General features: G+C 37.6%; 2 protein-coding genes across 8 annotated transcripts in view; both read right to left on the bottom strand.

Annotated features, from left to right (window-relative positions):
• Positions 1-375: 375 nt before the first annotated feature.
• On the bottom strand, positions 376-8,041 carry PTS (6-pyruvoyltetrahydropterin synthase). Its single transcript, XM_037505273.2, has 6 exons — positions 7,926-8,041; positions 5,782-5,861; positions 4,535-4,557; positions 4,113-4,169; positions 2,022-2,092; positions 376-1,830 (listed from the first exon to the last, which is right to left on the bottom strand). Exons 1-6 carry the CDS (start codon positions 8,000-8,002, stop codon positions 1,707-1,709), a joined length of 432 nt encoding a protein of 143 aa, XP_037361170.1. The 5' UTR covers positions 8,003-8,041; the 3' UTR covers positions 376-1,706.
• Positions 8,042-12,154: 4,113 nt separating this feature from the next.
• Positions 12,155-26,855, bottom strand: part of BCO2 (beta-carotene oxygenase 2) — a 40,337-nt gene continuing 25,636 nt past the window's right edge. For 5 of the 7 annotated variants that reach the window (XM_054693099.1, XM_054693101.1, XM_054693098.1 and 2 more), the window contains 9 exons: positions 26,663-26,778; positions 25,629-25,731; positions 21,316-21,444; positions 19,848-20,026; positions 18,313-18,480; positions 15,250-15,387; positions 14,517-14,699; positions 13,911-14,021; positions 12,155-12,461 (listed from right to left, as the gene is read on the bottom strand). In XM_054693099.1, coding sequence (XP_054549074.1) covers positions 12,348-12,461; positions 13,911-14,021; positions 14,517-14,699; positions 15,250-15,387; positions 18,313-18,480; positions 19,848-20,026; positions 21,316-21,444; positions 25,629-25,731; positions 26,663-26,778 — 1,241 coding nt within the window. In that variant the 3' untranslated portion in view covers positions 12,155-12,347. The remainder of the gene's footprint in view (positions 12,462-13,910; positions 14,022-14,516; positions 14,700-15,249; positions 15,388-18,312; positions 18,481-19,847; positions 20,027-21,315; positions 21,445-25,628; positions 25,732-26,662; positions 26,779-26,855) is intronic. The other 2 variants (XM_037505271.2, XM_054693100.1) reach the window with 2 other exon arrangements.

Raw genomic sequence — 26,855 nt, 5'->3', positions numbered from 1 at the left:
TCAGCGAAATAAGCCAGAAAGAAAAAGAAAAATACCAGATGGTCTTACTCATAGCAGGAATCTAGAAAACTTAAATAAGAGACCAGGAAAAAGAACAACTGTAAGAAAGTAAAAATCAAAATCAACAAACAACTATGAACCAGAGACACTCTATGGGGGGTGGGGGGCAGGGAAAGGAGGGATTGGGGTCAAAATAAGGGGGTTGCAATTGTATGGGGAGTATAAAAATAAAATTTAAATTAAAAAAAAAAACATAAAGCACCTTAATAAATTATAACTGTTGCTTTCAAGTAGTCAATAAAATATATAAATGAATAAGCATTATAAAAATTGTATTTATTTAACTGAATTAAGTGGACAAGCATTACTGTCAAAAATTATAATAAAATTCCTGTAGTGACTAACTCTTCAAAATAAAAGTACACTTCCTTAAAATTTTTCCAGAATAGTAATCACTGTGCAAGTCCTTCCACGATTTTCAGGGGGCGCCATTCTGAGAATTCATTGTAAACAAGTTGCTACCTGAGTTGAATGTCAAGAATAGAGTTGAACATAAGGAGGTAAGTTTAATGATCAGAACAAAAGGGTATCAATTAGGAAACACTGTACTAGAGATGCTTTACCAGGTAATATACCCTTTTCTGCTGACTATTTTAACAGGCTTTAATATATGTGACTATTCTTCAGTTTTCTGAATTAAAATTGTTCAGGGGGACATAAGGTCTAGAGACAGAGACAAATACATGATAAGTAGTTTACTGATATTCCATATTGTTCCTCACTAGCGATATATAGTCCAATAAGCTGTGCCAAGCTTCCATGAACAATGTGCACTAAGGCAGCATTTCCACTGGTCCTTGTACATCCATCTACAATGGGTGATCTGTGTGTCTCAGATGATTTGCGTGTCTAGTTTTCACTAAATAAACTTTTGCCTTTAGCATACCTGAGAAGTAATCAAAGACACTCAGTCTATAAAGAAATACATGTTGTCTATGTTACCAAACCTTGTGATCATTTTATTTTTTTTTTAAAGATTTATTAATTTATTTATACAAGCACTGGGTACAGTCAAGAAGCGGGGGAGGGTGAGAGAATTCACCAGAGCCAGAGCAGGGAGCAGAACAGGCAGAAGGACCGAAGTACACTGCTGAGGGGAGCAGTGGGTGGCAGGAGAGTTCTGCGCACCACATGGGACCCTCCTCTGGTGGCTGGGGATCGAACCAGCGCTGCGCTGCAGAGGCCACTGGCAGCCTGGCAACCCAAAGCTCAACCACTGCGCCACCGGGGAGGCCCGATCATTTTATTTTTTATAAGATCCATCTACTGCAAAATATTATAAACAGGTTTGCTTTTTTAATTATACCAAGAAAAAAATGAATACTAAAAAATGACAATGAAACAACCAACAAAAAAGACTTGTTTTGCTTTCAAATAATGCCATACCAAGTCATTCTGCTGAAAATGAAGAGATTTTTAATCTACAGATAAAAGGCTTTCTAAATGATACTCAGGATTACATTATAAATTTGGTTTTAAAACAGATTTGAGTTTAAAATAGGGCTTACTCCAATAAATCAGGCTCTCCAGAAGACAATGTAGATGTGTGACAATTTTGGGAAGACTTCTTAATTGTCCAAGGGAATAAAGATCTTTTTCAAATTTGAAAAGAAATTAAGTCTTTCCATAATATTAACCCCTAGGAACTATTCTCCTTTATAGACTACAATATTGTTGTCAGTTTCATATACTTTAACTTTATAAAGAACTCCCACAGGAAGAAATTTCTGGAGATTTTCCCAGATATACACAGCTACATTTTCTGTCGTGCTGTAGGGGAAAAAAAGGAAAGAAAAAGGCAAATGATAAACAAAATATTGTTTAATAATTTTACAGATAACAGAAATTCTAGTTTCAAAAGCTATCAAACTAAAACTTTAGAAATCAAAGAACAGGCAGATAAAATGTTAAATCAATTCTCCTTTCTTACTATCAAAATACAGCACAATCATCACACTCACCTTACAACGTCTGCAAAGTGTGGCACATCCAGATCCAGATTCTTATGATCAAGAGGCTTCATAATTGCCTTCTACAGATGAAACAAAAACAATACGGATTCTATTTATGACTCAAATTCCAAAGTTTTCCCTCTAAACATTACCTTATCATTCAGCCACTAACTCAGTACTTCCAAGTCTTCTCTATGTCTTACAACACAATCTCATAGAGTTTAAAGTAGCAAAATGAAGGCCCAGATCTCCATGATTAGTTATTCTCATTTCTGAATACAAAAATGTAAAAAAAAAAAAACAATATTGAAGTCACTGCAAGTTTCTGGTAACAAGTAACTGTGATTCAGAATTCAGTTTAACATGTCTAGAATTCTGTCCAAACAGTTACTAGAAATTCTTCTCCGTCACAGTCTCCCCTTCAGCACAATGCCACAATTTCATTAGGATAAAGATCCAGTAAGGACTACATTCTCTAAAACAGACAAAACTGAAATTACGTAAGTAGTTCTAAATTTCTGCTATGAGAAGTTATTGAAGAGTGAGCTTGGGCTCTTAGAAGAATAAATATGTAGACAACTTCTTCTTAATGCTTGTATATATTAACAATCTTTTTCCTTGTCATTGGCAAGAATTGTAATTGCCTTATTCTTTCTAAGTTTTTACTTTCAGCTGCTATACAAAATGTAAGCATTTTATATCTAACTGTTCACAGGCTATAGTTCCAAGAAGAGTCTATTAATAAAAATAATAGCAATTATTTTTTAACAAAAGCAGAATCATGCAAAAAGAGTAAGTCCTAAGTCAAATAACCTTTAAAATAGATCACATGAAGGGTTAGTCCATATGGATATCAAGAAAATAAATCTGTTTTATCTTTAATCCAGACCAGGTCCCAACTTTTCCACTGAAGCCTCCTCTATAGGGTTCTAACTTTACTCTGTATGCTATGATGAGCCACATTTACTCATGGAGTATGTGGTATCTTTTGAGTATATAAAAGTGAGAAAAGTGAATAGAACCTCTTCTCTAGTATTTAAGTAATATGCTTGCTTAGGACAGCTTACTTCTCATACTGTCTTGTTTTGTACAGCATTTTGCATAAATATATTTTATGTCCCCAGTAAATGCAAGAACTATGTATTTATTGCATTCCTAAAGTAGTTTGAAGCACAATACTGCTTGTTCATTCCCTCATTCTCTTATTCAACTAACACTTACTGACCACTTATTATTCTACACCTCCTAGAAAAGTAATGTGAACAGTCTGTGGATAAGGACTAAGTCTTATCTTTGTATTCCCTGCCCTTAATTAGAAGACTGATACAATGTCAGCAAACTTGCTGAACATATGATTAAGTAATGTGGAAGGTGTAGTGATGATTAATTATAGCATTTTTAGAAACAAATGTCAAATTTTAGAACAAAAGTAAGGAACAGAGCTGAAGTGAAGAAGTGAATAAACAGGGGAAGTAATGGCATAATAAAAACTAAGCTGAGTAGAAGGAAATCTACCCTCAGCTTTGTAAAGGACTAACCACATGACCTCAGCATGCGGGTTACTGTTAGCATCTCTCATTCTTAATCTATAGAATGAAGAAATTGGCATAATTTCTAAGGTCTTTTACAATGCAATAATTCAATAATGATACAGTCACATTAAGTTCTTTATTGAATACCTTCTTTTGAGTTATCCTTAGAATTAAAGGCTAGAGCAAATAAGAGCAGGTAATATTAAAATCTATGATCAAAGGTATAAAGAAAGTTCAGAGAAAGAAAAGAAAGCTTTGAGGGAAAAGGTGTGTCTTGAAAGAGGATTGTAAAATTTATTAAAAAGAGAAAATCAGGATATGTCAGCAAGAATACAAGATGCATATGCCACATTTATCCATTTCTTCCTGTAACTGTGACTAATTCCCAGGTCACTCAAACACTGTTAGAATATGACAGTTGTTTGTCCAACCACTCCCCAACTCTCACATGAATTCCACTCAGCAGGCAACACAACCTCTGGAAATACTTGGTTGAGGAAGTGAAAAGGAAGCCATCAAACACTGTACCTTGAGAACAACACATAACAAGTACTCAAAATGCCATTACCTCCATATACTCTTTGAGGTCAGTCAAATTCATTACCATCCCAGTGACAGGATCAATCTACAGAACAAATAAAGGTAGATATTACTATCACATGATCTTCATATTTAAACCTCTGGCATATTATTAAAGGCTATACAGTGTGCAGAAACTGTGCCCACATTTGCCTTCATCCCTCAGACAACTGTGGATCTCAGAATGGAAATACCAAGTGTTGATTGCATTGTTCTTCTATCTGTCTACATAGAGCATATTAAAGATGACATTTTGGGACAAAGGGCTAGAATGGAAGCAGCTCACTATATACAAAAGCCAACAATAAAGCAACACTGATTTGAGCATAATTTTTCAACATAGACTCAAACACAATGGCTGAAAGGGGCCAAACAATTGGCACAAATCACACAGATATTTTCAGCACGTACCTCTCCATGTACTGTCACCACAACTATGGAAAAGAAAAGAAAATACCAAAAAAAAAAAAAAAAAACCAGCATGACTTTCAACATATTAACATCCAAGCACAAGTTAGCAACACAAGTAACAACACAAATTACGTATTATATCTCTGTCTGGCAAAGCTTATATTATTTTCCCCAAAATACATATTCTTTTTGATAAGCTCTTTTTATCAATTAGAGTAAGACTCAACCAAGATGAGCTTAGTAGGGGCTGTGGCTAAGTGGAGACGCTTAGCCAAGACCTAAAAGGATTTAAATTCTGCTTGTGATGTTGATGCACTAGGTAGGAATCTCACCTAGTGGAATTGAGATGCTGCTTGATCACTGTCTGTGAAAACTGAAAATGTACAGGAAGGTGTCCAGCATCAAACCAAGCTGGTACAAAAGTGAGTAGTACCTCTCTGTGCAAGCAAAACTACTACAGGGCATAAAATTCTTTTCCCTTTACTCAATGTAATGCTTTGTAACAAGTGCTTGTCTGAAACATTTGAAACCTCTTGATCAGAGTGTTCACAAATTAATAACTTTTATACATTTTTTTCAGATCCTTACAAACACCATTACATACATGTGACAAGTGAGAAAATTAAGGAGCGATACCACAAATCAAATAAAAGGCAGTATCTAAACTAGAAATCCTGATCCTCTGACATCTTTTCTTTTTTTACTCTATGACACCATATAGTGTCATCCCATAGGGCTTATGCAGCTTTTTTTGAGGTATTAGCTGTATCTCAAAGAAACAAATCTCTTGTCCTTGCATAAACTGCTTTCCAGGAACATTGCTGGCAAAAGTTTTAGACCTAACTTTTTTTTCCTGCCATTACGCCTATTTCTAGCCAATATTTCCCTTTTGTCAGTTATTTACTGGAAGAATACAATCTAATTTTAAAATTAGCCTCAACAATGTCTGCTTTCCTAATTAGAAGGAAATATGGTGCCAAAAGAATCTCATTACACACACACTAAAGCCAAGGAAAAAAAATATTTAAAATGTCCAGTGTTTTGGACTATCTGTAACAGAACAGACAACTGCAAGGCAAAATTTAAGGCACATTCAACAGATCTTTTGACTCTGGACTTCCACTTAACTTTCCAATCAAAGCTCGAAGCATTCATCTCTATCCATAAGGTTCCTTACTCATTAACACTGTATCTGCTGAACATTTTCCTCCTTATTAAAAGAGCTAAAATTTCATCTTTTCTCTCACCTTTATAATTGTGCCCATGGCCATTTGGATTGTTGCATTTTCCAAACAGTTTCAAATTTTCTTCATTACTCAGGGATTTGCTAGCCCAAAAAAGAAAGTAAAGAAAAAGTCAACCTAACACAAATATCACCTTCAGACACTTTCTCTGTTCCCTGCATTTATTATTTGCTCAGCATTTTTAAAGCTTCACAATTGATTACTTTCTCTCACCAAACAGGGAGTGACAAATCAGTTTGATTTTATTACTCAGCTCTATGTCAAGAACCAGTATGTGCCCCATAATTAGACCACTGTATCATACAAATTAGGATAAACAAATCTTAAATTTGACACCCCTGTTACACAGCCAAGATTTCAACAACGGATCTGCTCGAGGTCCTTCCGTTCTTCAACTCAACATTTATTGAGTTTACATATTAGACATGGGCTCAGTGAAACCAGGACACATAATAATAAACCAAAGAGGATGCGTGCCCTCAGTGGCTTAAAATCCCATTTTTCCTGAAAAATAACTACACTACCTCATAAATATCCCCGTTAATATTAAATCCTGTTTTAAGTCTCAACTACTGCCTATGGATAACTTCACCAACTAACTGAAGGGTATTTAAATTGAGTAAAACTTTAAAACATTACAATATTCAGTTGCTCCAGACATAGAATAATTTTCTGAAGGGATTTTTATAACTAAATCTGTCTAATCAATGTGCAATTTCCATGAGGCCTCCTGTGTTTGAACTTCCTATTATACAATCCTTCTTTAAGGTCTTTAGTTTACTTCTTGCCCCCTCCACTTCCCCTTATTCATGCACTTTTTGCATTTAGAGTGGCACAGTTCACAAAGCTTTTGCAACAAATTGTCTCCACCTACTCTCCAGGAAACTGACCAGACTGTAAACTCCAGACAGAAGGCAATGACAGGTGTGTCACTGCAGCCCTGTCACCCAGTCAAGACCTGACAAGCATGCAACAGTACCTGTCCAGGAGTGAAGGAGAGATGGATTTGGTTAGGCAGACATTATTATCTTGTTTTATAGACAAGGAAAGGGGCGCTCAGACAGTGGAGTCTGCTGTGAGTGGCAAAACTCAACTGAAACCCAGCACTTTGGGTCACCCAGGCGGTCTGAGGCATTTGGATTCAAATCCAACAGTGCTTTTTCACCACATCCTCGCCAACATTTGTTGTTGCTTGTTTTTTTGATATGTGCCATTCTCACTAGTGTAAGGTGGTATCTCAATGTGGTTTTAATTTGCATTTCCTGGATTATAAGGGATGTTGAACACTTTTTCATATGCCTGTCGGTCATCTGCATTTCCTTTTTGGAGAAATGTCTTCTAAGTTCTTCTGCCCATTTCTTGACTGCATTGTTTATTTTGTTTCTGTTGAGTTGTGTGAGTTCTTTGTATATCTTTGTGATCAGTCCCTCATCAGTTGACTGGAGTACAATCAGTGGCGTGGATGGAACTAGAAGGAATTATGCTCAGTGAAATAAGCCAGAAGGAAAAAGAAAAATATCGGATGGTTTCACTTATAGCAGGGCTACGGGGGAGCCAAATAAGACATCAGTGTGAAAAATAATAAAAACACAAAACAAAAACAGTCAATTATAAACCAGAGACATCCTGCGGGGAGGAGGCGGGAGAGGGATGAGAGGGAGGGAGAGAGGGCGGAGCACAGGGGACTGAGGTGATGGTGCAGGGGTGCACTGGTGAGGGAAACTACGGGGACTACACCTGAGGGGGGGGGGAAGCAAGTATTGTTTAAAAATGAACAACGATGTAAAAATAAAAAATAAATGAAAACAAAACAAATCCAACAGAGCTGCGTGCTCTCAGAGCGGCCTTGAAAAAGCGAACGGCTGGGGTGGTTTTTGGGGGGGGTATTTTACAAACTGTTTCTACATTACTGGATATATTTTCCAATTTTTATGTAAAAAATTAATTTAACGCTCATACTTGCTTCCTTTTTTTTTTTGGTTAAACGCGGCTGACTCTGACCGTGGCGGGGCCCCCGGGCGGAGCGCCGGGCGGGCCCGCGCCAGGCGGCCTCGGACGCGACGAGGACCGGGCGGACCGGCCCCGCCAGTCGCGGGCTGTGTCGTCACCGACTCCCCGCCACGGCCCCGCCCCGCGGGCGCCCCCACCTGTGCAGCCGGTGAGTCGCGCTGAAAGAGACGACACGGGACACTCGCGCCCGGCGGCGCCCGCCCGCACAGCTCATCCTCCTCCGCGCTCCGCCGCCCGCAGCCGCCACAGCACGACCCCGCGCGGCGCCGCGGCGCTGAGGGCGGGGCCCCGCGGCTGCGCAGTGGGAACCGCGCCCTCCCCAGCGCGAGCGCTTCACCGGCAGCTGGGCTCCCCCTGGCGGCGCAGGCAGGAACGGGCGTCCCTCGCTAAGGAGCAAGAGGTCCGCCTGGAGCTGTGTGCTAGGGTGAGTGGGGACTCGATGCCCCTCGTTTTTGTTTTTTTTTTAAATAATAAATTTTATTTTTATATTCCCCATACAATTGCAACCCCCTCATTCTGACCCCAATCCCTCCCCTCCCGCCACCCACCCCCCCAAAAGTGTCTCTGGTTCATAGTTGTTTGTTGATTTTGATTTTCACTTTCTTATAGTTATTCATTTTCCTGGTCCCTTATTTAAGTTTTCTAGATTCCTGCTATGAGTGAGACCATCCGGTATTTTCCTTTTTCTTTTTGGTTTATTTCGCTGAGCATGATCCCTTCCAGCGCCATCCATGTTGCTGCAAATGGCATGTGTTTATCTTTTTTTAATGCTGAGTAATATTCCATGGTGTATATGGACCACATCTTCTTGATCCAGTCATCTATTTTTGGGCAATTGGGCTGTTTCCAAAGCTTAGCTATTGTAAATAGTGCTGCTATAAACATAGGGGTGCAGGTGTTCTTTGGAATTGATGTTTCTGTGTCCTTTGGGTAAATACCTAGAAGTGGAATTGCTGGATCATATGGAAGCTCTATGTTTAGTAGGTATTGGAACAAGAACAGACATACAGACCAATGCAATCGAATAGAAAATCCAGAAATAAACCCACAGATTTATGGTCAACTAATCTTTGACAAAGGAGCAAAGACTATATGCATTGGAGCAAAGAAAGTTTGTTCAATAAATGGTGCTGGGAAAACTGGGTCGCTACATGCAAAAGAATGAAGCTTGACCACTACCTCACACCATGCACAAAAATCAACTCAAAATGGATTAAAGAACTAGACATAACACCTGAAACCATAAAATACATAGAAGGAAATATAGATGAAACACTACGTGATATTCACATCAAAGATATCTTTACAGACACATCACCCAAAGCAGTGATAGTGAAGGCAAAGATAAACAGCTGGGACTACATCAAATTAAAGAGCTTCTGCACAGCAAAAGAGACAATAACAAAAACAAAGAGAAACCCCACCAACTGGGAGAACATTTTTGCCCCTCGTTTTTTACGTCTGCTCAGGCCCGCGTCATACGATTAAAGTCACACTTGAGTCCTTCAGCCTCCCCTCCCACTCTCTTCTAGAGAGCCCTGGTTTGGTTAGAATAGAACTTAGCTACTCTGAATTGAGTCCCTGGGCCATAGTCTACAGAAAGGAAGCAGGAATTTAAGGGTGCATGTAGGATCACGTGTCTTTCAGAAACATTACCTTGGCACTGTTTGTAAAGATTTTTACCGAGGGAAGTTCTCAAGCTGTCCTTATCCACACACATGTATCGACCCATTTATGGCTCTCTGTTGGCACAGTGTAAACACCTACACCCAGGAACACAAACATTAGCACATCTTTGTACTGTAGACACCTCCAGAAAGAAAGTATCTCGCTTCCTCTCTCTCAAAAGGAGTGTCCAAAGTACTTACAGTTCCCACTATAGTCACCTCGTGTTTCCTCATTCTTCCATTAAATATCTACTGAGTATCTACTGTGTGGTTGGCACCGTTACAGGCACTGGGAAGGATAAAAGCTTGAGGAAATGTAAGCCCCGATGGTAATTTCTCTCAAATGTCTCCTGTCTCCAGCTATATATTGTTTATTCTGCATTAAATTACTAATGTATTATGCAGTAAGCATTCTTTCACACATCTTCAAGAACTTTTCTTATCTCCTCCCATTAGACTGTAAAGAAAGAACTGCAATGAATTGTAAGCATCAGAAATTTTGGAAACAAGTAATATCTAGTTCTGTCCTCATAGTACTGATAAGAAAACTCAGGCCTAGAAAAGTGAATTATTTATCCAAGATCATTCATAATATAGACAGTAATTCCCAAGCATTGACTACATATGAAATTAAATACTTTGTCAATTATTACCCAAATGTCTTATTCATTCTGAACAGTTTAAAGAATTAAAAATAAAAGCTTAAAAAGGTAGAATGAGTTTCTGAGAAATTGCTTTAATATTTTCAGAGTTCTTGTTCTAATTTTATTAAAGCTAGTTCTGTATAAGTACCCACCAAATTTACCCTCAGAAATCCTGTCACAGATTAAACTGTCTTTTCCAAATTCATATGCTAAAGTCTAACTCCAAGTACCTCAGAAGATGATTTTATTTGGAAATAGAATTATTGCAGATGTAATTAGCTAAGGTCATGAGGCTGGCCCCGAATTCCTTTTCCCTCATCTGTGTACCACATACTCCCTTTCCTTAAGTCTCTGGACCCTAGCCAGTGATAAGAATAAGGTTTAGAGAAAGGAAGAGGTGCTAACTTTTCAGCCTCACTTATATGCTTACTCAACTCCATCAGAACTTTCTGCATATGGATTGCTAAATTATAAAATGTCACTGATCCTTCCGTTTTCTCCTTTAAGAACCTTAACAGATAGTAAGACCAAGGCAAAATTCAGGCATTCTTAGATCAAAAGCTTATGATTATACTGCTAACCCTTAGACGTTTAAACCTTACCCCCCATTTGGAGTGGGTAAAGGTTTACAGAGGAAAGTCATGATTAGATCTACTTCCCACGTGTCTTCATCCACCAGTCTTCACCTTTTAGATCTAGAGAAGATCTAGCTCAAACTTCCTTATCTTGTCTGGGGGAGTACAATAGTTTTCAAAGACTTGTATTCTTTTGGTTACCTGAGCCACTAGTTCCCATTAGTTCTACTTAGGTATCTTCTAGCCATTCTGTTTCTGCTGCTGTTGTTTTGTATCTTATCAACCCAGGTCTTTAACTTTATTGCCACAATGAAACTCCCACAGGTAGCTTTTGAATGTATGAACACTAATGAAGATATGGTTTGTCACTCTTATAATAACTTTTAACAAAAACTGAAAAGAAACTGACTATCCTAGTCCAGACTATTCAGTGACCCTAATTATGAGTTCACAGTTGCCCCAAATTACATGTTTTTGGGGAACATTCCTAGCAACATTCAACATGCAGAAGGAATATGGAAGTTTAACTGGCCCAGAGTTGGAAGTTCAGCACAGGGAAGGTATATAGCTGAAGGAAAAGAGAGTAGGCCTTTCAGGGTGTTGGCTAGAAGGCAGTGTAAGCATGACCCCTGAGGCTGATTTTGGCTTCTGATAAAAACTGGTGGGATTTAGAAATGTAAAGATTATATGGTCTCTAGTGCCACCTGTTGCCCAGCTAGCTGAAGGACTACTGACTTTCCATCAATCCCTAGAGAACTATACACCTAGAGATTAGAAGAAATGGCTAATTTTAAGTATGTCCCTCAAAAAAATAAACTCCCCAGGATGAGCTGGGGGAGGCTGGGGGATGGTGATGAGTGGTTGCAAGAAAGGCTGTACATTTGCAGTGGCCACTACTGTGAACAGTAGAGAAACAACCAGCTTAGAAGAAGCCTCCAACGTGACACAACTGACTTCCTGTCCTCTGTGAGTACCTTGGGGCCAAAGCTAACAGGAGGTTGTGATGTTTTTCAAAACCAGGTGCTTTTTCAGATCTATATTCTTCTTCTACTATCTATGATTATTTGTATTTCTTCACCTACTTTGAAGATCTCTGTCACCCACATATTTCACGGTGACAATGATCCAGTTTTAGTTTTTCCTTCATGTATTCTTATTACCTAGAGGAAGATACATCCAGTAATTGTAAATTTAAAACGCTCTTCAGGGCCTCCCCAGTGGCGCAGTGGTTGAATGCTGTGTTGCGAGGCTGCCCGCGGCCTCTGAGCGCCGGTTCGATCCCCGGCTGCTCCCCGGCCACATGGCGCGCAGACCTCTCCTGCCACCCGCTGCTCCCCTCAGCAGTGTACTTCGGTCCTTCTGCCTGCTGTGCTCCCCGCTCTGGCTCTGGTGAATTCTCTCACCCTCCGGCGCTTCTGACTGTACCCAGTGCTTGTATAAATAAATCTTAAAAAAAAAAAAACTCTCTTCAAAGGTTGTATCAATACCTGCTTATTAATATTTTCAAGGAAGAGCCCTAAGAAAATATAAAACCATAACTAGATCATAAATTCTTTTTAGTAGAAATTTTAAAAACATAAGTCTGCGATTTGTAGAGTAAGGTGTTCTTTTTGCTCTGTTTTGTACAAACCATGTTCATTTTAAACCTAGTTCCCAGGCCTGGTGGTTGTCCATCAGATGGATATGAAGGTGCCATGGAACCCATATGGCATTTGCACTGGCACCTCTGCTCGACCCAGTTCTTCAAAATTCTTGGCATCCAAGACTAGAAGAAAATTGCTTTCATTCTAGAAGCATGAAAAGGAAAGGAAAAGAAAGTCAATACTGAAAAATTATCTCTTTTATTGTTTTCAAAATCTGTCTTGTCTTCCCCACTGTAAAATTCCTAAGGGGAAGACCATGTCTTTATTCATCTTCACAACTCTCCCAGCACCTAGCATAGTGTCTTATCTATGCAGTTATTAAAGGTTTGCTGAATTGTTGACCTGGATTGAAAAGGAAATCATGACTAACAAGGTTCATACCCGGAGCAAATAAAGTTGTTTATATAAATGACCTTTATAGAATCTCTCTGAGTTTAAGGCTTTACAGGCTTTCTCTGAGTTTAAGGATATTTTTACTTGATGCTTTTCAAAGTTCTAAGAGAAATAAATACTTCCTCTTACAAATTATAGAACTCTTCATTTTGTGTTACTTTGGAGATGTTCAAGAGGTAGAACTGCCAGGCAGACTGAGATTTGCCCTGGTCTAATTATAGACGTGTCAAGACTGGCATGAGGACTAAGTCCAACTAAGGTCATAGCAGACATCATTAATTGATCACAGCACTTTTCTCGCTTAAAAGCCTGAGAATCCTACACCTTAGGCAGCCATAAATAATTTTTCAATATTGGTATTCACAATGAATTTCAGGGCCTTCCTGGTGGCTCAGGTGGTTGAGTGCAGCGCTGTGAAGCTGTCCGCAGCCTCTGCAGTGCAGGTTCAATCCTGGCCAGCCAGGAAGATACTCACATGGCGCAGCAGACCTCTCCTGTCTCACCCTTTGCTCCCTTCAGCAGTGTTTTTCAGTCAGTCTGCCTGTTCTGATTCCCACTCTGTCTCTGGTGAATCCTCTAACCCTCCTGTGTATCTTGCCTGTACCCCAGTTCTTGTATGTATAAATAAATAAATCTTTAAAAAAAATGAACTTCACTATTTGCCATACGTTGCTCTATATGAGAAGTCAGATATCAACATTATTGAGGCACTAGGCCAGGACTTACTTACCACACTAGAGTTTTGGGTCACTCAATTGAAATTGGCAGTGCAGAAGGTAGTATGAATATTAGAATAAAAGTCAGAGGATTGAAATTATATATTAGCTTTACTACTATGATATCCAATGTAAATCTCTTTCAACTTCTTTTAAGTTATAAATTTGACATGTGTAAAATGGTACCCCACAAAGTTTTGATGACTAAACAAGAAAGTGTTTAGTATATTGAAAGCCATTTATATGTAAATTCCTATGTAAATTATTACTAGTTCTACAAGTAGAGCTTTAAAACAATAATAAAGTATGGATTCATTAAAAATAAAGTACAGATTACATAAAAGGGTAAATGTAATAGTAAGGAGAGAAAGAGAATGGAAAAGGTGCCCTAATGGAATCAAAATAAACTATCGCTTCACTAAAACACAACCCTCAATGATTCAGCACGACTTTTCTTTCTGACTGGTGAAGGAAATATATTTACTTTGTTGGGTGTGATCACCACAGAAAGAATAACCCCACCATCTTCTTCATTAGCTCCTGGTACTGGAACAAAAACAGGTTCTGACGGATAAAAGCCATCTTTTCTCCAAACCTGTAAGTACCAAAAAAGTATTTGATAAAAGACTAGAAGCCTATATATCTTTTATGAGCTAGAAGCCTATATACCTTGTATCACTCTCAATATGAATTTGGCTGTGAACATAATATTCCCAACAGTAACAGAATCAGGCTTACTGAGCTGAATATAGGAAAGAGGGGAAGCTTTTGCAGTTCCAGATTCTACTATCATCAAATACCATTTGCGTACTTATAATTTCCCATCAACTTGAAATAAAGGTGTCCTAACAATCTTAAACCCATTATTCTCAAAATAATATCAAGCACAGAATTATTTTTCTGTACTCATGGTTCATTTAGATTTCCTAGAGGACACATAACCCTTACCTAGGTGATTCATTCTCTAACTTAATAAAAGTAAATGGCTGTGCTACTTAAGTGTTAAAGATCTAAAGAGCTACCTTAAACAAAACAAACTCAAAGGGTAGAACAAGGCCTTGTAAAGTTCAGAAAAGGAGATATTCATTACCTTTAGTGTCTTGTTCACCACATCAACCTTGACCAGAGAATCCCCCACCAAATGTCGGAAACCACAGCCATAGAAGAAACGATACTTTTTGCCATTGAATTGGCTATAGTTGATCTGGGGAAATTCAACACCACCTTCTGCCTCTAGGTCCTCAGGATGCAGATTTTCATAAGAACACCAAATCTAAAAGAGATACCAAAATGATATATAATAGTTGGTTGTTTATTCGCTATTTTTTTCAATATAGATTGGTGAGGGGGTGCAGGCTGATAGAGTCTGTGACAGGGCTTGGAAACTGAGGTTCTGTGTCATTTTTTATATAGATCTCTTTCTATCATGTGTATCAATATATAAAAGATTATCGAGTTTTCTGACTAAGCTTTCAGATGGCATTGGAGGTAGAACTGGGCTATTTATTCTACTAAAGCTAAGCAATAGCTACAAATGATCTGCCTGTAAGCACAAATCTTCAAAATGGATGGGATAGTCAATACCAATCTCAAATGCTTAAACACTCCACAACCATTTGAAAGTTCCATATATCTGTTTCAGAACACAAAAAGAATAAGCAAATATAGTGCTCATTCTCACCCAGAATTATGTGGTTCTCATAGAAACAATGTGCCAAGACCTTACCCTGCTTAGCTGGGCAGCAAACACTGTGGAGAACAGCCAAAGAGTAAAGTAACCACTAAAGTGCAAAGTCTTAGTTTAAAGTCTATTGGTGGCATACCTTTCCATCAGCCTGTCTCACAGCACTGGCTGAAGAATAGGACAAAGGGCTGAGTTTCTGTCCCTCCAGGGCATTCAAACTGACATTTAAAGGCAAAACAAATCTTCGAGGGAATGATCTGGCTACCGAATTATAAGCCTATTCAGGAGAGAAATAAATATATGAGAAAGCTGTCACACATAGAATAGCAATAGCATGTGCCAAGAATTCAGATCCAGTCAACATTACTGGCATTTCTAAGTTAAGTGTGTAAATGATCATTTTTATTCATTCAATTATTCAACAAATATGAAGTATGTTATTTAATTAGTATCAAATGAACCTATGAGTCTATGCCCAAGGTCTGATAGTGATAAATGACATTAAGCAACATACTGTAGAGACTAAAAAGGGGTGCTGCCTTCTTCAGGTCTGGTCAGGGTTCACCTTGGTATAGAAAAGGGTTAATTTAGCAAATCTGGGTTACTCACATCCTGCAGATGCTGGAGAAATGCCTGTTTTCATCACGTGGCTGGCCACTGGAAACTGAGCTCTTGTCTTGTCTAAAGGAAGTGTTTTTGAATACCTGAGGCCTTGAATAATACTATATAGTTTGTCCAGATAGTTTACACCATCAATGTAATTTATACTGAACACGTGTTTTCCCTATGGGGGTCTGGAGCTTCAGTAGCCAAGGTTACTCATGTAGGAGCTATACACCTACATGACTGATCCTCAGTAAAAACCCTGACAATTGGCTCGGGTGCACCTCTCTGGCAGACATTTCACACAATATCAAGAGTTGTTGGAGGAACATGGCATCTTCCGTGTGACTCTCTTAGGAGAGGACTCTTAGATACAGGTACCTGGTTTCCTCTAGATTTCATCCCATACACTTTTTCTTTTTGCTAAATTTTTTTTTGGTACTAGTAAATCATCAAACCAAGAGGTAGTCCTGGGGACCCCCAACATCGCCTCTCTGCAAAGATGATGTTTAAGTAGGAGACCCAAATAAAATAAGTGTGTTGTTTCTGACAATAATAATGCCCTTGGTGGAGGGCTCTGGGTGAGTGTAGTGTGGTAACATACATTTGAAGAGGTGTGAACCTGCACCTCTGAAATAAATACAATGCTGTAAACCAATGTCACTTCAAAAACGTAATGTTGGGCCTCCCCGGTGGCGCAGCAGTTGAGCGCTGGGTTGCGAGGCTGCCTGCAGCCCCTGTAGCGCCGGTTCGATCCCCGGCTGCTCCCCGGCCACTGGAGGAGGGTCCCACATGGCGCGCAGACCTCTCCTGCCGCCCGCTGCTCCCCTCAGCAGTGTACTTCGGTCCTTCTGCCTGCTCTGCTCCCCACTCTGGCTCTGGTGAATTCTCTCACCCTCCCGCGCTTCTGACTGTACCCAGTGCTTCTATAAATAAATAAATAAAGCTTTAAAAAAAAAAAGAATAAAAAAAAAAATTTAAAAAAAAAACGTAATGTTAATTAATAGCTTTAGTCAATTAATTTTTTAAAAAGAATGCCTTAAGCACATTTTTCTCTCTTGAAATACTGTAAGATAAAGGACAAACTATGTCATATCCCACCCCCACCCCATATACCTAGTCCTTGTTTTCTCCGTCTTACACAGAAATGATTTCCAAGTTTGACATGAAAAGAAATAGAGAATCAAAAATGATGTAAGAATTATATAAAATAAAATATTTTTTAAATTAATAAATAAAATAAAAATCCTTAAAAAAATAGAGAATCAGAGTAATCCTTAGTATAAAAGAAATAGAATACATAATTAGAGATCTACCTATAAAGAAATTTATAGGCGCAGAAGGCTTCACTGCTGAATTATTCCAAACATTTAAAAAGTAAGGTTAATATTATACATTTTCATGTAAAGACTAGCAAAGAGACAATTTCTAACCAATTGCGTGAGATCAGAAAAATCTAAATAGCAAAACCTAACAATGACATTGTAAGAAAAAATTACGGGCCAATTTTATTCATGAAACAGATTTTTCAATCCTAAACAAAAGATCAGCAAAGCAAAACAAGAAATAGATTAAATATATATATATTATATATATACTTTATATATAATTAGAATTTAGTTCAGGAGTGGAAAATTAGCTTAACATTCAAAACTTAATCAATGGCTGTTATAAATATTTTAAACATCAACCAATGTACTTCATCACATCAATGGAATAAAAGATAAGCCATGTGATTATCTCAATAGTGCAGGAAAAAACATTTGCTATATCCAATATTCATCCATGATAAAATTTGTAGTAAACTAGAAGGGGAGCTTTCATAATTTTAAAAAGTACCTTTTTAAAAAAATCTATTGACATGTCCACAGAAAATCTGCACATGAATGTTTATAGCAGTTTTATTCACATCTGCTTAAAAGTGAAAGCAACTAAAATAGCTTTCAATTGGTGAATGGATAAATAAGTTATGGTGACCCACAAAAAAGTAGTATTCAGTGACAGAAAGAAATGAGCTATCAAACCACTAAAAGACATGGAGAAACATTAAATGCATATTGCTAAGTGAACGAAGCCAGTCTGAAAAATCTAACGTGGCATGATTCCAAATATAAGGACATTCTGGAAAAGGAAAAACTACAGACAGTAGAAAACATTAGTCATTGTCAGGGATTGTGAGAAGTAGGGAAGAAAATAGGGAAGGTATTTTTATAAGTGAAATTATTCTGCATAATGGGATAAAGGTGGATACTTGACATTATGCATTTGTCAAAACCGTAAAATAAAAGAGTGAACCCTAATGTGAACTATGGACTTTAGTTAGTATTTATCAGTATTGGTTCATCAATTATAACAACTTGCCACATCACGGCAACATATTAATAATAAGGGAAACTGGGATTAAGTGCTTCAAATTATTTTAAAGTATTAAATAAATAACTAAATAAATAAATGATAAAACTGTGTCTTCAGTGCTTTAAAACCATTCCTCCTCCTTATTTGCCAAAAAGGCAAGAGAAACTGCTAACTCCAAGGCTAAGGCCAGAACTTTGCTACTTCAAAATTATTTTCACAACTCCGACAAATCAGAAATATTTACCTGATCAAGCCCTTCCCCAGCTTTCCTAAGATTCTGGAGTTGATAAACTTCTAGACTTTTTCCATTATCTTGACAGCACAAATCAATTACAATACAGTCCTGATCCTCAAAGGCATTGATTTGATGGAAAGAAACAAAAGGTTTGCTATAGTACATCCCTGGAAGAAGCTGCAGGAGAAAATACAAACAATGAAAAAGAGATCTTATTTTATTTTACTTTCATTTTTCCTTAAGGAAACTGAGCCACAAAGCTCATTACGATGATCTCCTTCTGGATCATGCTCAGCGAAATAAGCCAGAAAGAAAAAGAAAAATATCGGATGGTCTCACTCATAGCAGGAATTTAGAAAACCTAAATAAGGGACCAGGAAAAAGACTAATTATAATAAGGTAAAAATCAAAATCAACAAGCAACTATAAACCAGAGACATACTACAGGGGTTGGGGGAGGGAGTAGGTACAAAACAAGGGGGGTGGGAATTGTATGGGGACTATAACCAAGATGAAAATGCATACATTGTGCAAAAATGAAAAATGATAATAATAACTAATAAATAAAATAAAGGGAGAGGGAGGTGAACTTGCACTTGGAGAAAAGCAGAGCTATACTCCTCATCTCTCACATACTACCACATCTTATTTTAGTGCATTTTAAAATAATGACATTTTCTTAAAAACAAAAAATCCCAAAGTCAGGTGGGACATGTCATTAGGCACAAACTGGGACTTCCACGGTAACTCATCTGTTTGAATTTTCTACAGCAGTCAATAGTGGTCATTTGTATTTACTTATGAGTGTCCATTTCTTCCATATTTTCAAATTCGTTTCTGTAGAATTCTGTACAGTCTTGGTAATTTTTCATTTTGAAAATAAACTATTTCAATTTTAATTTTAAAAAAAAAGATGATCTTCTTTAAGGAGGTCTGGTAGGTACAGAAAGTAGGATCTGGAGTGCCAGTGCAAATGTGATTTAATTTAATAAGCACTGCTTACACAATTCATCTTATCTCAGATTAATCCATGAAGTGGGGCCATGTGAGATAAACCAATGAACTGTTACAACTAACTTAAGAATCCTCTTGAAATATGATCCAATGTTTTGAAGGATAAATCCCAGACTCTAAGGACATGATTAAATAGAAAATAATGCTGTTAAGTAGCTTATGATAAATTAAGTGACAAATTCTTTGAAAAATACAGTCACTATTAAAATGGTATTATTTTTGTAATGAAACTGGGTACAGTAAATTTAGGATATTATCTCTTTAGAGAGGTAATATGTAGATAAATATAGCACTATTAAGCAGGAATATAGAAAGATACTTAACCAATGTGGTCTGAACTTTGGTGAGATTATATATTTATGTATCAAGAAGTCACAGAAGCAACTAATCAAAATATCTGTAACTTTTACAAAAGTTACAGAAACCTTTACATTAAAAAAACATCAGTGATGCCCAGCAAAGATAAAAATCAACCCTATGTAAATGTGCAGCTAAGCACATCCACAATAAATATACTCAAAATACTCTACCTGTCCAGTGTGCTTATCCACCACATGAAATCGTGTATTGTACTGGGGTTCCCAGCTTATTCCATCTGAAAAGGCCTTTCCCCGAATTTTAGAAGTGATGAATTTCCCCAGATTCATCTTTACAGGCTGTTCAATGAAGATTATGTAGTTCCTTGTCATTCCTGAAAGGTTCCAGCAAACTATAAAATGTTAGTTGGTAACCTAGAGTAATCTGAAATGTGACAGGTATAAGGATTTGTCTGAATGCTTGGACATCTTACTGCTGACCAAAACAAACATCAACCAGAAATAATTCTTCACTATTTCCCAGCTTTGTTATAGCTATTAGCTTTTCCTACAATAAAAAGGGAATGACTTAGAATAGCTTGTGATTGATTGCCCTCTGTTTGCTTTTTCTCTTTTTTTCTTTCTTTTTTTAATATTGTTTGGTTTGGGCCTCCCTGGTGGTGCAAGGGGTTAAGCATCAGCACTATGAAGCAATCCGCAGCTACTGCAGCACGAGTTCGATCCCTGGCCAGGGAGGTGACCCGCATGGTGCAGCAGACCTCTCCTGGTGCTCCTTGCCCACTGTCCCCCTCAGCAGTGTAATTCAGTAGATCTGCCTGTTCTGCTCCCCACTCTGTCTCTGGTGAACCCTCTCACCTCCCAGAACCTCTGACCTGTACTCCAGTTCTTATATGCATAAATAAATAAAACTAAAAAAAATTGTTTTAATTAAAATTAAAATAAAATTGTTTGGTTTAGGAACAAAGTAAAGTTTTATATTAAAGTATCAATTATTATCCAGTCCTTTATTCCTTAAATTTTTTGCTATTTATATGAGGAATAAGGATACAGAAGCAGGCTGGCTATAAGGCTTTAAAATGCTAACAATAAATATCCTGAGAAAGAGCTGAAGCAATCTATACAGAATAAGAATTTCTTCCCCTCCCACCCCCAAAATAACGTAGTCAAGATCTTTTCATGTATGGCTATTATTTGCAGGTTTTAAAGTTGCCTAAGATTGTAAATTCTGCATATTAATACTTATGGTAAAATTATTTTCTTAAGACTTTACTTTTTCAGATCAGTTTTAGATTCACAAACAAAATTGAGGAACCGTACAAAGATATTTTTCTTATACCTCTTGTACCCATGCACACATAGCCCCACCAATGTGGTATATTTGTTGCAACAAATGTATCTACATTATAATTACCCAATACCCAAAATATAGTTTACACTATGGTTCACTCTTAGTGGGGTCAATTAATTTTTGAGTAATTGTGCTAAAATAATTATCTTTTCGAGAAGTGAGTTGGCTAGGATAAGCAGCACGTGACTAAACAGAATAAACTTAACGTAACTTTGGACTTATGATCACCATAGTAGGAGAAACTGTATTAACACAGTACTTGCTAACATTAGTCTCTCTGATACAGTAATAATAAGGCAGGCCCTATTACCAAGGGCCTATTACCAAGCTCACCAAAACTATGGTAGTATGAAGGTTTCATCCTCTCTGCAGAAGCAATAGAACATATCACCTGGGCTCCATGGATTGTTTCCCCAAGGTCAGTCTTCTCTGGAGGAACCCGAATAATATTATAAGAAGAACCTGAAAAAAGGAAAGTGTTAACTGTTTTTACATACATTCTAAGAATCAAAGATATAACCCTTGCACTTGTGGACTACACAGTTATGAAATTTATGTAATATGCATGACACCATATTTCATGAAGGGCTATTTCAAATAAAGACGTGGATATAAAATAGCCAATGCCACTCATAAAGCTAAGGCTTTGAAACAGCAAAGTAATCAACCAACAGAATGTTGTCTTTTAATGCCCTCAAATGGCTACACCCTCACTCCCTAAAGAGAAACTTAATCCCTACTTCATAGGAAAAGATAAGGTAGCAGCCCAAACATCCGCAAATTCTATTTGTTCCTCTCCTCACTCCCCAATCCCATCAATTATTTGAACCCAGGCCCAACTGGGTGGATCCGTGTGGATCTCTGAAGTCACTCTGGTCTTATCTCATCCTGTCCCATCAACATTCATTCATGCAATCCTTCATCTGACCATTGCTTATTACTTCTTTAAGAATCAAGTCAGGCATCCAGTCCCTAAGTAGCTTTCCCCAATCTTCCCCACCCCAAAGGCATTTGGTATCTTTTCTCTCTGCCCTGGTTATATTCTATACAGTCTTAGCACTTATCTTATTGTACTATAATTTTCTGCTGGTTTATCTATTTCCCAATAGATGGATGAGCACTTCAAGGGCAGTAATTGTGTCTGATGTGACACTGCATCCTCAGTAACAACAAGGACTGAGCATTTAGTAGGTACACTATAAACAGCCATTAAAGGGTTAACCAGCATTCTAATATCTCCCTGATATTAGAATTGCCAATGTAGGTTCTAAAAAACTTGCATAACTACAGAATTTTGTAATCACTAAGCTTCTTTTGAAACATGGTAACCATACAGTTTTTTATTATCTTATTCAACAACTACTTTTAACTTCCCACTATATTCCAGACACTCTTCGAAGTGTTCTAAGTACTATAACCAAGATATTTGTATACAGCAGGGTCCAAAACAGACAAAAAGCGCGTTTATAAAATCTAAATTCTAGTAAATTTGTAAGTCATGCTGTAATGCAACAGATGCTAAGAACTATAATGGAAAATAAACCAGGTAGTGAGACTCAGGAATGAGTGCATACATTGAAAGCTACTGTTTGCAATTTCAAATATGATGGTGTGGAAAGGCTTCACCAGAAAGCAACATTTGAGAAAAGATCTAAAGGAAGTAAGGAAGGAAGCCTTGGCAAAGAGAAGAGCAAATGCAAAGATTCTCAGGCAAGAGTAAGTCTGAAGTGCTCAGACAGCAAGGAGGCCAGCGTGGCCATGCCACAGTAAGCAAAGAGTTTCAAAGGATATCTGGGTGGTACCATGAGAATAAACTGAGGTAGAACAAGGGCAAAAGCTGAAGCACAAACCCTAATTAAGAAGTTATCACAATACTTCAAATGACAGAATAGAGGCTAAAACTAGAGGTGCACTGTAGGTGATATGAGGTTGTTGGATTTTGTATCTATTTTGAAGGCACTGCTAAAATCACTCTGACCAAAAATCACCATTCACTAGAAATGAATGTGAAATATACAGAGAAAGGTGAAGAATGATTCCAAAGTTATCATCCTTAGCAGCTGTGAGGATGGAGTTACTATCAACTGAAGTGGGGAATATGTTCAGCAGAGAACTTATAGGCGGAATGATAAGGGGTTTATTTTTGGACAAATTAATTTTGTAATACCTACTGCACATCCTAGTAAAAATACTATAGGCAATTCTATATAAAATACTGGAGAAGTCTAGTTTGGAGATATAGATGTGTTTTGAGAATCTACTATATAGACAATACCATGTTCTGATGAGTTATAAAAGAAATAAAAGACAAGCTCTATAGTGCCAACAGAACAATATTACTGTGTAACTGATTTCATGTTTTAGATTAGCATTAAAAACTAAATGGACTGATTAATGTTTAGAGGGTTGTTAGTTTTTCAAAGTCTTTTGAAAATATCTGGAAAAGTTAAAACAATTAAAAGCTTTTTACTTCCTAAAATTAGAAATTACTAGCCAGCACTTTACTACAATGCAAATCACTAAATTTTACCAAAATATATCCTGGTTTGTCAAACTCTCTATAGCTACACATTTGAGTTCCAGTTCAAAAACTCCTCACCGAACCAAATAATCAAGCAAGAGAAAAGAAGTAGATCCAGTTTGAATGTATATTAGGAAAAGATAAATAATATCAGAAACTGCATTACTCAATTCATTAAACTAAACACTATTATAACTAATGAACTATTCTAACTACAGGCATAAGCAAGATAGACAGACACCCAGGAACACCCAGAAGAGGAATGACCTGCCCAGGAATGAGTCTAACTCAGGAATGAGACTCTTTCAGATCTTTATATAAACAATGACTGGTGGCAAGGTTTCTTAAAGAGATATCCAGGAGCCTCTTGTACCAAAATCACCTGGGGACCTTGTTAAATGCACCAAGATAAGGGGTAAGGGGGGCTGGTTAAAATGCAGATTCTTGGTCCCTTTTCAGGTCAACTGAACTAGAATATCTAAAGATGAAGTCCAAAAATCCACAATGCTAGGAAGCATTCCAGATTAATCTTAGGCTATGAATCACTGATTTAATAACTCTGTATTTTAGAATATATAATTCATAATGGTTAAACAAATATTAAAATATTATAGACTATTTACAAAGTTATCTACTTGGTTAATAGAATTACCTTTTTTTTTTAAAGATTTATTTATTTATTTTATACAAGAGCTGGGATATAGGCCAGATGCGCGGGAGGGTGAAAGGATTCACCAGAAACAGAGCGGGGAACAGAACAGGCAGACTGATGAAATACACTGCTGAGGGGAGCAGTGGGCACGGCAGGAGAGGTCAGCCACACCATGTGGGACCCTCGCCAGATCGAACCGACACTGCAGAGGCTGCAGACAGCTTCACAGCACAGCACTCAACCGCCTGCACCACCAGGGGAGGCCCTAGAATTACCTTATTAATAAATACATTTTTTAATAATCAAAAAAGATGATAGACAAAAAACTGAGGCAATTTACCCACTTGCTGAAACATTTTATCTAAAAGGACTGTTGTTTCCTGTAACAGCTTTGAGGAATACATCCCAACCAGAGATCAGGTAATAAAGAGAGCTGGAGCCATAGAGAAACCTGCAGTATTCATTTTCATACACACTGACATGTGTAAATACGGAGATGTAGAGATGAACAACCCACAAAGTCAATTTTTCAGCAAAGGTATACATTAACCTATACCAAAGTTAACCTACACAAAAGCTTTATATAATAATAAATAATAGATAGGTTGACAGCTAAGATATAGTCAGGAATGTCTAATACTTATCTATACATATTTTGTTTCAAACAGAAATACATGTGTACTCAGGTACAGAAGCATGAATCTGCATGCCTCAAGAGAGTCTTCTGTAATCAGAGTTAAAAAGTTATGAAGACGGCCTAACAGAGTGACTAATAACAAGTCGTTGGGTGTGATTCAGGCTTGCAACCAAGTTTGGCCTTAGTCAGAAACTTGCCTGAGTATCTCAAACCTTCACAAGGGTCATTGCCCTTGTCTATAAAATGGGGATACTACTAGCACCTTTCTCAGAAAACTATTATAAGTGAGAAAATACATGGAAAGTGAGGCAATACAGAAAATGCTTAACAACACGTTGTAGATGCTCAATCAATGTTAGCTATCATTATTACTGTTAGAACTTTCTAGAGCAAACTTGTAGGCAGCTGAGGAAGTATATGGGTGACTAGGAAAGTGTGAAGTAAATGGTTGTGGGTACTACCTCACTGTAACTTTAGCTTGGTTTGTGTTACTCTCCTGAGAAAAAGTTCCTTCCCATATGACAGATTGCAGCATTCTAAATTTTTTATAATACAAGTCTTCTTAAAAATTCAAGTTTGGGAAATACATACCGAAAATCCCAATAAAGGTTGTGTGTCAAAAAGCAGAAAATCAGCTGCTAAGGTAGATGCAGAAGGCCCACACAACACATGCTTAATGACAAATTACACAGTTTAAGTTCAGTGATACCACTTTGGAGATTTCTTTCTAAACATTTCAGTTGAAGTTTCATATGTTTACATCAGAACCATAACAGAAAACTGGGAAGAAAGGTAATGCCCAGCTATTTTTTAAAAGCGCTCTGTCCCAACTTTACCACGTAGCCCATAGGAGTTCCCCATGTTGTATGCTGTTCCATCTGGGTCGTAATGAGGATGTGCAGTTGCTCCATTCACAGCGATAAATTTGCTCCAGTCTACCTGCAAATTTAGGACAGGAGAGACCTTTAAATGTTACATGGGCAAATCTCTATAGGCAGAGACAGTAGGGATATATGTAAATATTTCTAAAATAGATACAAAAAATACAGTTTAAACCCTAATAGCTCATCTCTGAAAAATCTAACTTATTTTCCTACTAAGAACAAAGGCACCAACAACAACAGAAGAAAAAAGAAAAACCCTGAATAGATATTTTTTTTTATTTTAAAGATTTATTTATTTATACAAGGACTGGGGTACAGGTCAGAGGCATGGTAGGGTGAGAGAATTCACCAGAGACAGAGCGGGGAGCAGAACAGGCAGACGGACAGAAGACACTGCTGAAGGGAGCAGCGGGCAAAACAGGAGAGGTCTGCAGTGACATGTGGGTTTCTCCCTGGCTGGCCAGGAATTGAACCCACGCTGCAGGGGCTGCGGGCAGTTTCACAGTGCGGCGTTCAACCCGCTGCGCCACCAGGGAGGCCCCAACCCTGAGTAGATTTATCCAACATCACAGGAAAGTTCAAAAGGATAAGAATTAATACTAAAATCCTGGTCTGAAATTTTATTTTACTTTAAATATGCAAGTAAAGGCAGTCTGGGTCAAAACAATTTCCTGTCCAATTCTTTCTGTAGTTAAGAAAACATGAAGAGGCAAAAGTAAATCTGCACTATTATATTTCTCCTTTACCCTAGTCTTCAGATATTAGGACTAAGGAAGAAATCTAGAATTATCTTCAAGGAAAACCAACTCCACAGGCCATTCTAATTAGGACAGAGGTTGCACATAATGTAAATCAATGGTTAACCTTGATTTTATTTGGTTAAGCCTCCAATTTCTTTAGATCTTTACTACTCTGCTGAAAAGCATTTAAAATGGAGGGGGGAAATTTAGGAACTATTTTATGTATCTTTTAAACCTGTATTTTACCTTTTCTGTTTTTTCCAGGGTTTCAATGTCCAGTTTATTCATAAAGTTGGTCTCAGTACTAACGTAGTAATCACCCTTGTAGCGCACATAGTTGACATTGGTGTTGTCGCTTATTGCTGCAACCAAACCCGAGTCATTAGAATACCACAACTTACTATAGCAGCCCCTAGGCACACAATCAGAGGGCAAAAGC

The sequence above is a fragment of the Talpa occidentalis genome, unplaced genomic scaffold (assembly GCF_014898055.3).
Source record: "Talpa occidentalis isolate TD23 unplaced genomic scaffold, MPIMG_talOcc4v2.1 talOcc4.12, whole genome shotgun sequence".
Taxonomy (NCBI): Eukaryota; Metazoa; Chordata; class Mammalia; order Eulipotyphla; family Talpidae; genus Talpa; species Talpa occidentalis.
Note: the sequence above shows the minus strand (reverse complement) of the source record. Positions and strands in the feature narration are given on the sequence as shown.

What these genes read in the sequence shown, in the direction of transcription:
- PTS (XM_037505273.2), bottom strand. Translation starts at nt 8,002, where the DNA reads ATGAGCTGTGCGGGCGGGCGCCGCCGGGCGCGAGTGTCCCGTGTCGTC. An exon ending in ACCTCAAAGAGTATATGGAG is followed by an intron (nt 2,093 to 4,112) that starts GTAATGGCATTT and finishes TTTCATCTGTAG; the next exon opens with AAGGCAATTATGAAGCCTCT. An exon ending in CACTTTGCAGACGTTGTAAG is followed by an intron (nt 1,831 to 2,021) that starts GTGAGTGTGATG and finishes TTTCCCCTACAG; the next exon opens with CACGACAGAAAATGTAGCTG.